This window comes from Pyxicephalus adspersus, chromosome 11, assembly GCF_032062135.1.
Source record: "Pyxicephalus adspersus chromosome 11, UCB_Pads_2.0, whole genome shotgun sequence".
Lineage (NCBI taxonomy): Eukaryota > Metazoa > Chordata > Amphibia > Anura > Pyxicephalidae > Pyxicephalus > Pyxicephalus adspersus.
The window spans coordinates 5,082,210-5,099,617 of record NC_092868.1 but is presented as its reverse complement, the minus strand read 5'-3'; the positions used below and the strand labels follow the sequence as shown (position 1 = coordinate 5,099,617).

The 17,408-nt window shown below is 39.6% G+C and overlaps 2 protein-coding genes across 2 annotated transcripts in view; one reads left to right on the top strand and one right to left on the bottom strand.

Annotated features, from left to right (window-relative positions):
- Positions 1 to 566: 566 nt before the first annotated feature.
- On the bottom strand, positions 567 to 15,789 carry LOC140340632 (phospholipase A2 inhibitor and Ly6/PLAUR domain-containing protein-like). The gene is made up of 6 exons (XM_072425938.1): positions 15,738 to 15,789; positions 8,071 to 8,145; positions 5,646 to 5,762; positions 5,146 to 5,295; positions 3,833 to 3,970; positions 567 to 1,625 (listed from the first exon to the last, which is right to left on the bottom strand). The coding sequence occupies exons 2-6, from the start codon at positions 8,120 to 8,122 to the stop codon at positions 1,423 to 1,425; spliced, it is 660 nt and encodes a 219-aa protein (XP_072282039.1). The 5' UTR covers positions 8,123 to 8,145; positions 15,738 to 15,789; the 3' UTR covers positions 567 to 1,422.
- Positions 15,790 to 16,918: 1,129 nt separating this feature from the next.
- Positions 16,919 to 17,408, top strand: part of LOC140341092 (uncharacterized) — a 10,266-nt gene continuing 9,776 nt past the window's right edge. Inside the window, exon 1 of the mRNA XM_072426632.1 lies at positions 16,919 to 17,038. Within this exon, the coding sequence (XP_072282733.1) occupies positions 16,987 to 17,038 (52 nt within the window). The 5' untranslated portion in view covers positions 16,919 to 16,986. The remainder of the gene's footprint in view (positions 17,039 to 17,408) is intronic.

Sequence of the window (17,408 nt, the reverse complement as noted above, 5' to 3'; positions counted from 1 at the left end):
ATCAGGGGTCTAAGGGACCCTTGATGTCTTCTTAAAGAGAACCTTCCCCTAAATTATAGAAATGAGAAAAGTTGCTTTATAGTTATAGAGTGTTGTAACCCTTGGACAGGAAATGTGTTACTTATAGGATTACTAGGTGATTATAAAAGCCAGAAGAAAACTAATGCAGCCTGAATATCTTGGGACAGGTAAGCCGCCATATATGATATTTGATAAATGTGATAATAGCTCACACATTTGCATGTATTTTAACACCTGCAGAGTGAATCCAGCCTTTAAGTGACCACCTCATATTTCATATACTCATATTGATATGGCTTAATAAAGAGCTCTGCTTTTACATTTTTCCCCAAACAATTCATCTGAAATTCCCTGGCAGATTGCACTGGCAGTTCCTATTAAAACAATGACTTGTTTTGCCTCCTAGTGGCCAACCATCAAAAGTGCACAGCTGTCACAATAGTAAATGAATAGGAAATAAACAAATAAAAAGAATGATTTTAGAGCGAATTGACAGGGGAATCATTGATAAGTAGAGCCCATAGAAATCAGAACAAGACATAAAGTATTGAAGACTTTTTCTTTATTATAGTTCTTAGTCTTGACAATTATTATTACAAACCACAGATATAGGGTGATAACTTACTTACTAAACAGCACAGAAAGTCGGAAGTCAAACAGTAACAGTGCAAAGATTATAAAAAAATTCAAGCAAGAATAATCAATATTTATCGTTAGGCACAAGCAGAAATATTTTTATGAGCTTGATATTGCAACCAGAAAAACATTTTGGCATTTGCTGCAAATTTTGTAGAGCTTCCTTCTGAGCTTCCCTAAAATCTCCTTTTCTTGAAACTTCTAGATCATAGAATATTTTTTTCTGCAGCTTCTCAGAGCCATGAGACATGGCCATCACAATGGCGGTCATTCAGTCCTTAAGATATCCGGCACTGGACATCCAGGCCATGAGCATGTGGGATCAGTGCCGGAAGTGGGGTAAGTATTGCCAGGAAGAGCTGAGCTGCTGATTTTTTTTATTTTAGGAAATGTTGGGGAATAGAAATGTTTACTCTTCCCACAAGGTAAAGTTGGGCTTTTTTGGCTACATAATCATGCATCTTTTGATTTTGGGTCTCCAGGGTCAAACTGATTACAGATAACATGGCGTGGCTTTGTTAATCAGGTCAAAATGTTTTATTTGGCCCAAACATTTTTAAATTTACCCAAAAGCCTTATGACTCAATCACATGGGCAGGTATGTGTGCACCATTCTCATTTATTTCAATGTTAGGAGCACATAGGAGGCAGTTGATCATTGGTTGGCGTCCAGTTGCCCTGTCCCTGTACACCCAACGGCCCATGTGATTAAGCCCATATATTTACCCTTCGACACAGAACCCTTTATTCTTTTTTTACATTTTCTTAAACATTTTCAAACAATTTCAGCAAAAAAGGACAAATGATAGCTAAGATGTAGAAGCCGTTTTGGAGACCTTTGGTCCCACTGGTGCAGGAGATCTTAATGTCGGTGTGGATTCCATTGGAGCCGTAGGACAAGCGTATGAGATTGCAGATGCTTTGTGTGGCACAACCACGAAAGGCTTTCCGTTCTAATGATTTTCCCACTAAGGAAATACAAATTACAATCTGTTTTAACAAAAATGTAAAATTTAAAATAATCCTATATTCCATGGTATCTAGGAAATAAGTTAGAATATAGTTCTCAATAAACTTTACGGGGAATATATTTAGAGATTGAAAGGATAAATCTAATACACTACAGTGATGATCATTTAAAAAGCATGATGGACAGAACAAGGTTTTTTCCTTTTAAGGGACATGTAGGAAAGGGAAGGAATATTTTGATTGGTCATTAATCCATAATTGTAATATCTGCTATTAGAATTGGGGCATCAAGATAAATAAAGCCATAACGGTTATGGGGATAGATGTAGGTAAATATAAATGTGAAATATTTAAAGATGTTGGTGATGGATATGTATTAATAGATAATATAAATATGGGGCACATAATAAGATATGCATAGATGGAGCATAAAATAATGTTTTCTTTGATGTATAAACCTTTTTTTAGGTTATGTAGGAGTGATATTGATGTTTATCCAAATGAGAACATCCATACCAGGGGTCAAATCAAACTCTGTCAAATTTGGCCCCCAACATCCTTTTTTTTGACCCCCAAAGGTATCCTAAATATGAATTGCAGCTGGCCCATCACTGCATTGAAATAGCGCCGCTACCACAATTCCCGGCATTACTCGCGTCATTACACTTTTCATGCCTATGTGTGGCCCCGCATTGGACTGTTTTATAGACCAAGTAATGCCGGCAATTTTAGTAGCGACGCTATTTCATTGAAGAGGGAGTTCCAGCGGTGGGCCATTTAGCTCCGCATGGGCCGCGTCTGCCATTTCCAGCATTACCCCTTCAGCTGTACTTTTCCTTGCTACTCCAAGGCATGGACTTGAATAGTTGGATTTTCATAGAAGAATATTGTTATTATTGTTAGCCTGTGCAAAAAGGTTCCCATTTAAATTAAATTCAGAAGGCTACAAACAGAGAAAGAGGCATAAGATTTTTTTCTTAAAATTTAAAAAAAAATCGTATGCCTTTTTCTATTATATGCTTGTTCCAGATTGAATGTGAAGCAAAACCTCTTTGTTTCCATATGATGAAATTTTATATCTAATGAGAAAAAAAGTCCTCAATTTTTTCAATAAATTTCAAGGTTGGCCCGCGACATTGTCTACGTTTTTAATTTTGGCCCTCTATTTCAGATTGACACCCCTTATCTTTACATACCCCTTGAGAAATGTGATGTAACTGGTACAACTTGTTCAAGGAACCCATAGCAACCTCTGGAGGAACCCTAGAATTTCATGGAACCCTGGTGTGGAAATGCCGGTCTAAGCAAATAATAAAATAAATCTTTGATTGAATTTTAATCATGTAAATCTGAACAGTAGCACTTTTCATAAGGTTCACTGCACAAGGTATCTAATCCTTCAATTATTTATTCTTCATTGTCACCCAAGAAGAACAAATGTGCTGGTCTTAGATGAAAATCTGACATGCTTACAGTGGTCCCTGTCATTGTTTACTGACCAATTGGGAATGATTGCTATGCATGTCAATAAAGACGAGCACAGTCGGGTGCTACTCATTCATCCTTCCCCCTTCCTTCGATATAGAACACAGTGCTCATTAGTTCATCTGTCACTGGAAATGACTATGAAAGATTAACAGAAATTGCACCTGTGTACATAGCTTTCAAAGCCCCAGATACCCACACCCCAAATCATGTGATCTGGTGGGTCTTAACCCCTAGGGCTTGATTCTTCTGGGTTACAGAATGGAAGGATCCTTCCTTGACTGTCCAGATTGCTTCCTAGTTACATGAACACTTTCTATTGGATGTACATCATTGGGGTTCTCAAAGGTCCTAAAGACCCTCACAAGGGTATGATGATATCACAGAGGGGGGCGACACTGAGACTGGTCATCATAGTGCATGGACTGCAGTGGTCATCATTCCCGGAAGACACATCATGGTGGAACTTGTGACCCCGGACGTAGATGGGGACAAAACCATTTTAAAGGTGTTTTTGAAAAAAGCAACTTGATGATTGGTGGGAATGAAGGGACTAAGGAGGCGTTTCAGGGGATTTTTTAATGCATCCTATAATAGTTTTGGAACAGTTTTACTTTATTGTTCCAAGGTCCTAAATCAGCTGATCTAAAAATGATTGGGAATAATATAAGATTAGAATACAATAAAAGAAAGAATAAAATAAATGATCCATTATAATTACCTGTTATGTCTGCAGTCTGGTAAATGCACATGGTCTCATTGCCGGTGCAGGGCATGTTTTCGGAAGAGTAACAGTCGCTGCCTTCAGACATGCAGAATGGGCATTCTATCCCATTGTGCTTTAAAACGGCCGCTGGAACTTAGATGGAGAGAAGAAGAGATGATTTAGATTGCCAGAAAAAAATAATTCTGTATTTTAAATATGATATTCTGCTGAGACAGAGGAAGGCAGGGCCGATATGGAGAAGGGTTGTGCTGGAAATCAGGGAGGGGGAGTAAGGGAGCATAGTAAGGGGGGTATTGGGCTTAATTTATTAAAGCTCTCTGAGGCTGAAGAGGATACACTTTCATCAGTGAAGTTAAATAATCCAGAAAACCTGGGATGGATTTCCTAAAAGTAATTTGCTATTTGTTAGTTAATGTTTTCAATTATAGACCAGATCCATTCCAGGTTTGCTGAATCACCCAGCTTCACTCGTGAAAGTGTATCCTCTCCAGCCTTGGAGAACTTTATTAAATCAGGCCCATTGAGTCAATAACTAGACACTACTAGGACAGCAGCAGCTTAGCTACTATTTAGAGGGGGAGCTGAGCTGCTGTGTTGCCAATAGGAGTGTGTAGCAGCACAGGCTGAGTCTGGTAGAAAGAAGCAGGGTGATCTGAGCTGCTAAGTTACTGCTACCAGAAGGGAACAGGAAGAGCTGAGCTACTGCTAGCAGGTGGGAACAGAAAGAGCTGAACTACTGCTTTGTGGAAGGAACAGAGTGAGCCAAGCTGCTGAATTACTGTTTGGAAGAGAGAACAATGTCAGGTGATCTGCTGAGCTATTGATAGGAGGAGAGAACAGGGTGTGCTAATGAGTTACTAGTAGGGGGAGAGATGATGAGCTGAGCTGCTGGGCTACTGCCAGGAGGTGGAAAAAAGTTGAGCTGAGCTGCTGAGCTATCGATAGGAGGAGGGAAAAGAGGGAGCTGAGCTGCTGAGCTACTGCTAAGAAGAAGGAACCAGGTGAGCTAAGCTTCTGAGTTATTAATATTTGGAAGAGAGATTAGTGTAAGCTGCGCTGCTGAGATAGTGCTAGAAAGAGGGAACATGTTGACATTGCCATCTGAGCATTAGTTAGATTTCTTCCCATTTATCAAGTGGCCAGTGGGATAACAATTAAGCCAATTCTTTTCAATAGGGAACCAGACATATGGGAACAGTTTTATATTCAGATAGGGTTTGACCTTTTTGTGGTTTAATTATTGTGTCCCCGATAAAAATACTCTTGAATTAAAGCAATTATAAAAGGAAGGAAAAGTAAACTCTTACAGGTAGGTTGATCTGGGTTACAGTTGTTGGTGGTGCAGCATGAGGTACTCATCTTTAAATTCATTCCTTTGGGAAACCTGGCAATTCCTTTGAGGGCACATTGGTTTATGGGTGCACAGGTCTTAACATAGCTTCCTGTCACGTTGCAGTCTATAGGAAAATGAATTCTTTTATTTATTGCAATGAAAATAAAAAAAAAGCTCAGAGCAGTGCTTTCAGTATATGTCTATGTATATAGCTAGGTGTGCTGTCTCCCATAGGATAGGTGCTTGCACACTGCGCTCACAGAAGGTTCCCAGTCTTCTGAGTTGGGTAATGCTGAGCATCATTCGAACTTTAAAGACTGAGGACATCTAGTGGCGCAAAGAAGATACTACATGAGAAGGGGCCAGAGAAGCAACCCTGAGTTAATTTTTTTTTTTAGCACTGCCAGGAGACTTTTTTTAGAACGGTCAGACATAAGGGATAACTTTCGATTCCATAGTTATTAAAAAACTTACGGCCTTTGAAGGTTATTTTTTCAGCTTTACATACAAAGCCGTGTGCACAAGTGAGTGTGGGGCCAATACACTGCTTTTCATCCGCAGATCGGCAATCCATACAACTGAGTGCGTATCCTACAGGGGAAACAGAGATGATGACTCAGATTTATCTATTTTATCATTATATATTAAACTGTAACAACCAATCAGAAATAAGCGTTCATTCTTTAACTATCATACTTCTGGATTGAAATAATTTCTCCTTTGGACAGTAAAGATAAGTCGCACTTAAAGGGAGTGTCCACCAAAGCTCATATTTCATTTTTTGGTCAGATATTGTTGAAAAATAGTGTTTTATGGACCTCATAATTCTTGGTACCTCATTTTAGCCCCTCCCACCTTTTAGCTCCTCCCACTGCCTAGACTGATCTGGACTTCTATTACTTTACAGTTCTGTGAGTATAAAATAGTCGACTTCCCCTGTAGCAGATGACTCGTGGATGGGAGGGTGGATCGATCCCAATGAAGTTTGATGCTGCAATACTCAATAATTTGGAGAGCGCAACCTACCTCAACCTTGTTCTCTTGAGGAACCCTAGGAGTGATTTTCAGGTCTTGAAGAACCCCTACTAAAACCATAGGAGGTTAAAAGAACATATCATCTTATGTTAGTGGCCAGTGGAAAGAATAACTAAAAAGAACAACATGAGTTTTTGGTGAACTCTGCCTTTAGCACAGCTTAGCAAACAAAGCCCTCAGTTGGTCCTGGTGACAATTGTCCTACAGACAAAAAATGATGGAGAATTCAAAAATCCTACAGTTTTCACCAAACCAAGAAATGAGGAATATTCCAATGGGTGCGTGTATTTCAGTGACCACTAACTGGAGAATTCACTTTGCTTTTAAGAGATCTTCTTTTACTTCCTGGGCAAGAAGTAAAGGGAAACTTATCCAATAGGACAAAGACCATTCAAATTTTACCCAAATTTTTCAAACCTAAAAAGTTGTCGATCATAACTATATGTTATTTTCTATGACTATTTACATGGTAATACATTTCTTTTTTGTGGTTATTCCCAGTTTATATGCCTATTGCATTGCAGGGAGCACTACATGAGTGAAAAAAGGGAAGGTCAGAAGTTCTTATATGTAAACAGGTACTGACTTGCTATCTCTGTGAAGTCACAGCTCATAGGGGAAATATTTGGGTGTCAGAGGACAGTTTGCAGGTGGGTTTTACTTCCCCATTTCCACATCAGTGAGTATCTCATTACCTGGAGATTTGAGATTTGCAAACATTGACTGTAAACTTGGCCAAAAGTTTGTGTTACGTTGTATGTAAACCCAAATATAAAAATGTGCACCTGTGTACTGCATGAATGCATGTACATTGAAAATGCAATATTAAACATTCGTCCCAACGCAACCTTTAATGCTTCATAGAATAATTCTGCACTTTTAAATGCAATGCACCGCAACACACAGAATGTTTCCATTATAACACCCATGCCCTCTAGTGCCTTGGAGTGACACTGCAACACACGGTGGACTGCATGCCATGCATCTGTAGGTAGTGCATGATGGTTCGTGCATTTTACAATGCGGTAATTCGATGGATGGTTGTGGAAGGAGTCTTAGATGTGGTCACTGCATTTTCCTTACCTTTTCTGTCTAATTGTTTCCCCCTGGTGATCCTACCCAGGCAGCCATTGGAAATTTCTGGCCTCATACATAGTAAACTTTCTGGACCCCTTCCCCAAAAGTTTCAGCATTGCAAAAATCCAACTCTTATGATTGTGGCCCAGTACAGAAGCACCCCTTGTCCCTCCTGATGGTAGCCCTGATCCTAATAGTTACACACTGCGTGTGTTAGGGTGGCAACATTCACACACTGTCCATTATTATGAACGAGCAGTGGTGTTGCCTTTAACAAGTATGCAGGAACTACAGAACACCTGCTCCTCTTCCCAACAAAGGGAGGAGGTGTTCTGTAATCTGTAGTGGTAACTTGTGCCGATCTGGCAAGCTGGTCCAGTTGCCAAATGCCCCCACTGTCTCCAGGACCCCAGTTGACCGGAGTGCATGGAGAGTGGATGCTGTGCATTTGGGGCCCTTTCTTAATTTTGTCTAATACCGCTCCTGCTACCACATAGGCTGGAATTACAAAATGGAATTTATAGGGTTTGTTTTCACCAAAGATTCATCCAACTTTATCCTAAAATTTGAAAATGTAGGAATAAAAAGTAAAACAAATTCAATGTAAAAATGTGTATATTCTATGCAAGACTGGGTGAGCCCTGGGTGAAAACATATAAACAAACACATATATATAATATGAACATATATAAAATATAAATTGCAAAGGAATAACCAGAATACATAGTACATTCATCATTCTACAAAGATATTAAATATCATATTTAGAAAAAAATAAAATACTCACCAAATGCCACCAAAGACAAGAGAGTACCAACAACTCCAAAGAACGACGCCATTCTATTGATTGTATACGGTGAATCTGTCCTCAGCCGTTGTCGGGATCAGTAATGTAAAACAAAACTTGTCAGTTACATGGCTTTACCCCTGGGACATTAAAATCAGTGAAACTCTTCAACCATTGAACTTCCTCTTTGAAACGCATATAAAAATATTATAATAAAGTGAAATGCAAAAAAGTCATCAAAAACTTTCAACAAAATGAGGAACCTAAAAGTTATGCAATCCCCAGCAGAGAACTTTTGTTGACGTATCAGATATAGCGGTGTCTCTGCTACAGAACCCCTCCCCCTTTATGTATGGAGAAAAGGAAGTGTTCTGTGGTTCTGTCCAAGGGTGACAACACTGCTCTTTCAAACATACAATAAAGTGGAGAGTTTTGTCATCATAGAACAGAAATTGTGTTAGTGTTTAAGATCAATGGCTAATGATGAACAAGTTCAGCCACCAAATCTAAGAAGTACAACACTGCAATATAATGAATTTAGTTTTTTGGGTTGGGATGTGATTTAAAGGGTATGTGAATACTGAGTACTTATAACCTTTTATATTATAACCTCATTCAACCCATATTCATATATTATAACCTATAACTCATTCACCTCATTTTCAGGTTCATTCAAAGGGTTCTTGTCATCACTGCAAGGTAGTCACACTATGAGAATCTATGGGACTCCCCAGCCATGGGATATTGCCGTTGATGGCCATGGGGCTGTACTACGTAGGTGCAAATGCTTTGTGAGCACGGGCTTTGTGCTTTGTAGACGGCCGTTGGGCCAGCAGGGTGCCTGCCATTGGGACCCACGCTGCAACCAATTGCCATCGAATGCTCTTAAGAAAGGGGGAGGAGTCACGGATCTATCTTTGTTTGAGCTACGGAGCTTGGTAGACAGAAGACAATTACTGAATACAACAGCTAAGAAGAATCTGGAAATTAGTCATATATAATAGAAAAATTTGTAATCAGAGTGGCATGGTTAGGTGTAAAGCCCATGCAAATATTTCCTCTTTTATAGGTTTAATAGTCGGATACTTGAACACCTGTGATGAGAATCAATTTGAAGTTTATAAATTCAAATTGATATTTACTCTCTAAAACAGACGATTCACTTAGCTTAGTGAATGTGGGGCAAACAATATCCAATCATGTAGCAACCCAATGTTTCCAGTAGGGGAATATAACTGTCATGACTTTTCTCTGTGGTGGTTTAGTAGCATTTACAGGTTTTATTCCTCTACCAGCCTATGATTAGACAGTGAAAAGAGAAGCAGAAGTTGAATAACCCTCTCTGTCACTATTCTCCTAGGATGCTTCTTTCTTGCTGATTGGCTAATTGTGCTTCTTCTCCATCCCCCAATATGAGCTTTGCTGTATAGGGACTGCAAGAGGCTGACACAGGTCAAATTAAGGCACTTACACTGCGTGCACAAAAATTGATATTATTATTATAGTATTAGTATAGTATTATTTGACTTTTGTATTATATATCTGTCCAGATTTCTCACCATTTAGGAGATTTTCCTTTTCTTCCTGTCCTTGTGACATGCTAATAATAGGGTACATGTGTTGAGGTCAAACAACAGGCCAGTCCCTATTGCCCCATATTCCCCCTCCATATATTTTGTTTGCATAGTCCTCTACTGCACATATTTCACATCTTCCAGTCCTCTTGAAGCAGTCAGAAGAGTGAGTACCTCCAGGGCGGAGCTTATCGTCAAAGTCAAAGAAGTCCGTCCCAATGTGAGTGAGCATGAGATCCTCCCAGTATACAGAAGAGGATTTATAGCTTATACAGATCTTAAAAGTTGGCTTGCTAGTGGTCCCAGTACAAATTCAGATATTTGACTTTGCTCCTCTCCAATTGGCTTTCAGAATAAGGACAATTACCCAGGGTCATGTGACTCACTCTCTTTTTTCCCGTGACGGGGTGCAGGTCCTATGGGGCCATAAAATGGAGATACAGTAATTGGTTTCCACAACTGGCCTTGGACCATATGACTATGGTATGGATCAGCTTTTCTCAGCCGGGGTTCCTCAGGAGGTTGTTGAGGGTTCCTTGAAAAATGTGTCACTCTTCGGTCAGTATAAGTGACACCAATAATCTTTTTGGCTATCTGTAAGGGAGAAATTCTTCCCTAGGGTTGAGCAAGCAAAATTTTAAAATTCGATCTCGCGGCGAATCAGGTGGTTCTGCCCTACCGAACATGTAAGCGAGATTGGCTTGTGTAAATTCGGCTGTCGGGATCTAATTTTTTGGGACCTGCAAGACCAATCAATGATTGCTCCTGCAGCCCTGTAGTATGTGTACTTGGAAAGAGATTCTGTATCCAAGAACACATCATGTGCTCATCATGAATGAATGCAGCTGCGGGATCCTCCTGTGATAATCCCCAAGGCTGCATTTAATCATGAGCACAGCTGCGGGACTCACACTCATGAATGCAGCCACAGTACTCCTCCTGTAATAATTTCTTCGATCTTCCTATGGGTGCGCAAAATCGGTTCGCTGAAATTTCGACCCATCAGAAGTTCAAAGAAATTTTTGTGAGAATGTCAGAGGCATTCTCGTTCATCCCTATTCTTCCAAATGGCCAGCAATGTAAGAGGAATTCTTCCCACTGACCCCCACACTAATGTACTGTAAACTGTGGATAAAGAAATTATGGAAGGGGTTCCCTGAAGACCTGAACGTTATTTCAAGGGTTCCCCCATGTTAAAAAAACCCAATAAACTCTATTCTAGACATTAAATTGTGAGTTCCTTTCAGGGTAATAAATGTAACAGCAGCTGGTTAACCTTCAGCATGCTACAATATAACCACTGGGAATGGGGGAAACTTTTTCTTCAAAGCAAAAGGCTCCATTAAAGGTTTAAAGGCTCGGATTGTGGGGACACCTAGTGGTACAATCATGTATTAACCCATGTCATACCTATGCCAAAGAAAATACAAGTGTTTAAAGAAAAACCCCAAAGAATGGTCAATGCTCCAATCCAAGCTTCTTACAATATATACATGTGAGGTGCTAAAGGGGGGTGAAAAACCGCGATGACTCAAAATGAACCTTTAACAAATGTTTGCATCAAAAGGGATTCTTGGTTTGCAAATACAGCAATGCATATTAAAGCTAGCTAAGTGTTCCACAACCCCCCCCCCCCCCTTCCCCAGCCATTCCTTATTCTACTGTACAAAATGCCAAAAAACAGATTTGCTTCAAGCATACTTTAACGAACATATGGGGTTAATTGATGCAGTTGAAATAAGTGTTGGGATCGGGTCCTTGCATTCTGCAGAAGAACCAATATAGCAATATATATTAAAATCTGTCATGGGCAAATATTTGGTATGAGAGGGATTTATTTAAAGCAGAACTTAAGGTTTGTATCTTCGCCCCTATTGAATTTGCACGGGAACAGAAGAAATACAAACTCCATGCAGGGCACCCTCCACTCCATCTCTCCAAGATTAAAAAAAATAATAATTTAATGTGCATAGTAGGAGCTCTGGTGCACTTTAGGCAGCTGATATCATCATCATATTATGGTGACTTTCTGTTCCTGTCTGATATTCATAAAATAAAACAACATGACGCCAGCGAGATAACAGGGAGGTGATGTCAGTGCCCCAGCCTGACAATAATTTCTCCACACTGTTCTAATACAATGCAAAAAGGGAAAAGGGAAGGGTGGAAGTTTGCACTTCAATATAATAATTAATGGTTGGTGGTTTGCGGTGTGACACAAGGCATATACAGCTGTACATTGATATACCCTTCATGGGATCAGAGGAAGAAACGCACATCAAAGCACAGGTACACTTTAAGGTACCAAACATGGCAATATCTGCAAATATGTGTTAAATACACCATTGCTTCCATTGAAAGAGAAAGGTTGACATCAGGGGTGTAGTAAAAAAAGAAGAGAGCCTATATGGGGGTCCCCTGGTTGGCACCAGCTTCTTCCAATTTCCAAAAGGGACAGCACTCTCATGGTAGTCATTAGTAGATGGTGCTGCCACTTATAACCACAAACCATTTGGGGTACTACTGGCCCAGTTCCTAGGGGGCAGCATTCTCATAGGGTGGTGGCCATCAGGAGTAGTACCACCCCTAATAGCCATCAGTCCATCAAGTAACACCAACAAAGTTTTTAGTAGTCAGGGGCAGTACCCCTTATAATAACCACCAACCAATAGGTAAACCATAACCAGCTTCTACCTAGTTGCTAAAAGGCAGCATGCTCATTGGCCGGAGAAGTACCACCCTTACTAGCATGGGAATGGGAATCCTGGTTATTTTCATAAGCAAACCAGGCCCAGATAAAAATCCTATGAACATAATTGGGAAGGCAAAAAAGCCCTGATTCATTTTCCTCTAACAGGGGAAAAAAATTACTTCCTGCTTTCATGAGGCAATAAGATGTTCCCTGGATCAGCAATCTCTGTTATGTTTACTTTAAATCTTTAATCCCCAGTTATATTCTGTGCTCCTAGAAAAGCATCCAACTTTTTCTTAAAGCAATCTATAGAACTTGCTGAAACTTCTTCCTCAGGGAGCCGATTTTCACAGATCTTACAGTGAAGAATCCCTTCCTTATCCGGAGCTTAAACTTCTTTTCCTCCACACGCAAAGAGCGCCCTCTTGTGCTTTGTAATGATCTTACAGTGAATAATCGGGAAGAGAGTTCTCTATATGGACCATTTATATATTTATATAGGGGTATTTTTTAAACTCCATTCATTCTCTTACAAGTATCTAACACAGTATGACCATTTTATTTTCTTCTCATCTTCTTTATCACAGTCTTAGTCTCGCAGCCATTTTTCCTTTTCTTTATTGTTTACCGCTCCACTATTAAATATTGCAATACATAATGTTGTAAAGATTTTTTTTTTGCCTGTAAATTGAATCATTTTCATTATTTAGTCCTAATGAAGGCCATCTACTTATTTACTTCTGCATATTGTGAGAATCTTATCACTTAATGTTAATTGATAATGATGTATTTGGCCGGCACATTAAAATGGGCTGAATAATTCATTAAGAGACTGAATTTCCATCTGACTGGAATACATTGCTCAAGTTTTTTTTAATGTTTGGAAAGTAGTAGAAGTTGAAGAAATGACCTTGACTGACCGACATGCGAGAGTCATATAAGGAAAGCAAATTGGGGTCAATTTAGGTAAAATACCTAAAATTTAAACGTTATGTTTTATAAAGGATAATTGATCTGTAGCAGTGTTTGTGAACCAGGGATCCATGGAATTCCAAGGTTCCTCCAGTCAAGAGTTTGCTAGGTGACAAAAATGATCTTTTTGGCTATCTGAGACAATCTTCCCAAAGACCAGCAATGTAAGAAGATTTCTTCCCACTGACCAGCATACCAATATACTGTAAACTGTGGATATAGCAATTATAGGGGGGGTTCCCTGAAGACCCGAAAGTTTTTTCAAGGGTTTCCCTATATTAAAAGGTCAAGAAAGGCTGTTCCAAGGTTCCATGGAATTCCAAGGTTCCTCCAGAGGTTGCTGGGGTTCCTTGGTTTTAGAAGGTAGGTGGTGCAGGAGGTGGTGCTGCTATTAATAACCACCAACTAGTTGTGGTACTACTGGCACCAGCTTCTGCCCGTTTCCTTCGAGGCAGCATTCTCATTGGGTGGTGGTCATCAGGAGTAATAGTAGTATCAAGTAACACCAACAAAGTTTTCAGTTGTCAGAGGCAGTACCTCCACCAACCAGTGGGGGTGCTACCATAACCAGCTTCTGCCCAGTTGCTATGAGGCAGCATTCTCATTGACCAGAGTGGTACCAACCCCATTAGCCATCAGCCAATGGGAATCGTGGTTATTTGCATAACCAAACCAGCTCCCAGTTTCTAATATACATGGCAGACTGGTGGTTGTCAGGGGGTCATTATTAACCTGGTACCTACCTTTGCAATGTGCTCCAATTGCAGCCTATTCTTATTCTAGGAATACACTATGTAATATACTTTGGCCTTGCTGATTTATCATACAATAGAACTGAACTCATCCTTCCGATCAACCAATTAACGTAACATTATATCTACCCCTCATCGGCCTCTCGGGTCAGACTAAGTAACACCAATGATCATTTTGGCTATCTGTAATTGTGGCATTCTTCCCAATGTCCAGCAATGTAGAAAGAATTCTCCCCACTGACCACCACACTAATATACTGTGAGATGTTGGTATAGTAATTATAGATGGGGTTCCCTGAAGACCTTAAAGTTATTTCAAGGGTTCTCCCATGTTAAAAAGGTAAAGAAAGGCTGTTTTTGAGCTTGTGGCCCCTATGTTACTGAAGACCAGAAAGTTATTTTTGGGGTGCTGCCATGGTAAGGCTAAGGTATAATGACTACACCAGGTCTCAGGGTTTTTGGAGGTCCACACCAAGCGGTAGATAGCATTCATGGAATGTGTTCCTCACCATTACATGACTGTGGGGTGAGTCACTGTCAAAGGGCCCCAACTCAACTACTATGGATTTTTTAGGGTCAGCAGCACAATCTGACAACCCATTTGTCCTGTAGTTCAGGTTTGGGTGTGGTTCTTCCTCAAGAACAGGAAAAGGAACCATGTGTCCCGAAGTGACGTGTTGCTTTCACGAGCTGCACCGCCATCCACCACTGCCATAGCCATAGTCCCCTCCCCCATTTCCCTTATAGAGTGAATATAAATAATAGTGTGGTGAACCACATGCCTGAAATGGGCCATGAACTTATGGGAAGACCTTGGTTGAAGTGAATGGTCTGGAGGCAAACTAATTTGAAGTCCAAATCTGGGCTCTTTTATGGCATCAACTGGCAGCATTGGGCTTAAAGTGGACCAAACTCTGTTATACTCCCTGTTCCCGTTCCATTGCGGGTGCCACCATCTTCTTCCTTTTTCCCCTCATTGGTCATTTTTATTGGCCAGCTGGCTTGCATGGGAGTTCATGCAGTCCCAGCAAAATCAGGGGCAGCCGGGATGTGCTGGGCGTCCAAGCAACCAACACCAAGCGATTAGGCAGGTAAGAGTACTTATTGCATCGACCTTTGCAAGTGGTGTGATTTGCAGTTTTGTGAACTTACAATGTCTACAAGTAAATTGCTAAACATCTGAACATAATATTGATACTAAAATGTCTGGTGAAGTTGTGGGATAGATGGGAGATCTCTAGATCCTTAAATAAAAACTCAAAGTTGAAAAAGAAACTCAAAAAGTTGTCAGGGGCTTCAAAATCATGTTTTTCCCAACAAATCTCACTTGGGACACATGCTTATAGGTTTTCTGGCCAAGTTCAGTATTATTGGTAACAATGTTATGTTCAGAGGCTTCGCAACTCAAAATTTAGCAAACAATTCCCAGTCACCACATTGTGTAACTTGTTTGGTTTGTATACTTGAGAAGAGATAAAACTAGAAACAAACAAAATCAGTGCAATAAACAGAACACATAAATGAGTAGTTATATAAAACAACCGATATACAGCTCTGAAAAATGTAACAATGAATATTACAACCCCATCATCTCAAGGAATAGAGCCAAAATCTACCAATACCACAAAATACACATCTCACCATAACAAAGTGTATAAAAAAACAATATAAACATACCAACGATGTTTGGGTAGGCTTAAATAGAACAGCAGGGGTACAAATGTGTCTGCTAGGACCGCCCACTTTCTCTAGGAGATGACATCATCAAAGGCAGACCAAAAAATATATTGCAAAACCAAGATTGTCCGGCAGGGGGAGCAGAATTACTTATTTATAAACACATACCTAACAACATTAAAAAGTGGTAAAAAAAAAGGCCAAAATATTGATGATACACTAAGTGCACCAATGCAAATTGTGGGTGGGGTCAAGTGGGTGGGTGTGGCTAAAGCATGATTGTTACCATACATATGCCTCTAATTACTGCAGACCTTTTGAGAAAAAAAATCAATTATAGAATCAATAAAAAATAATGTTAACCTAATTTTTATTCTCATTCCTTTGAGGAAGCCATTCTTAGGTAGAAGGAAAAAGAATCAGTGTGAAGGTGATATATCGAAATTGGACAGGCGATGCCCAATTTGTAATAAGCATCCTTACCTGCTGTCCTACCCGGTCAAAAAATTGCCGGGTGAGATGCCACAATACCCAGCACATCCCAGCATCCCCTGCACCTGCCAAAAACGTGTTAAACCACATTTCCCTTTCCCTAGCAATTTTTTAGATTCTATTCAGAGGCTTTACAATTAACTGCACAATTCAGCAGGAGTCCATTTCCCCCACTATACTTTATTATGCATAAAAATTACTTGTCTAACATTTTCCACTTGGGACATGTTCCTATTTATTCTCCATCTCCACCCCCTAGTGATTTTGCTGACAATATTCATTGATTTTGCACAAATTTTAAGCTGTATTTTCACAAGAAGTACCTGAAAAATATCTAAATTTCCCTTACTGTATCACTATTGCTTAGACAAAGGCCTAATTGTGATGTTGGCATTCATACCAGAAACATGTCCCCTAGTGCCCCCGATCAGCATTAAAATCTCATTCCAACTGTTGCTTTCCTAGCCAGCCTTTAATGTCTTTATTCTCTTCCTCTCTCTGCAAAGAGATAAAACACATTGCAGGCCATTCCCTGACAGTCCTATCATGTCTGATGTAATCCCAGCCTGTAAGTAGCTCTTAGCAACTTCCATTCCAACCCCCCTTCCCTCCCCATCTGGGTTTTTTACAGCGTAATCTTATAAAGCCAACGCCCTGAACTAAAGTAAATCAGAAACACAAACACAGGCTGCCCATTGCCTATAATTGTTGTGCCCTGGCAGCAGCGGCAGCATCCTCCTAGAGGCTCAGCAGCATCATGCTGCTGCTTCTGCTCCTCACCTGGGTCCTGCCATCAGTCAGATTAGCAGGTGAGTAACTGTACAGGTGGTTATACCTTACCTGATCACCAAAATGTCCGCTTTTCATGTGCATTCGTTAATTTAAAAATAATACTATTCTTATATTTTTCTTTATTTTTTGTTAAATAATGTTGTTTAAAATTTTAAAAAATGTAAATTATTATTTTAGTAACAGTACGTGTTCAATATTTGGAATGAGTATTTTAATTAGTTTATTTTTTATTTTCTATTTCTATTTTATGTTTAGATAATATTTTATTAATTTATTTTATCGATTTTATTATTAGATATTATTACTTTATTTGTATTTTTATTGCTTTTTATATTATATTTTAGTTACATATATATATATATATATATATATATATATATATATATA

What these genes read in the sequence shown, in the direction of transcription:
- LOC140340632 (XM_072425938.1), bottom strand. Translation starts at nt 8,122, where the DNA reads ATGGCGTCGTTCTTTGGAGTTGTTGGTACTCTCTTGTCTTTGGTGGCA. An exon ending in CTTGTCTTTGGTGGCATTTG is followed by an intron (nt 5,763 to 8,070) that starts GTGAGTATTTTA and finishes TTTCCCCTGTAG; the next exon opens with GATACGCACTCAGTTGTATG. An exon ending in TAACCCAGATCAACCTACCT is followed by an intron (nt 3,971 to 5,145) that starts GTAAGAGTTTAC and finishes TCTCCATCTAAG; the next exon opens with TTCCAGCGGCCGTTTTAAAG.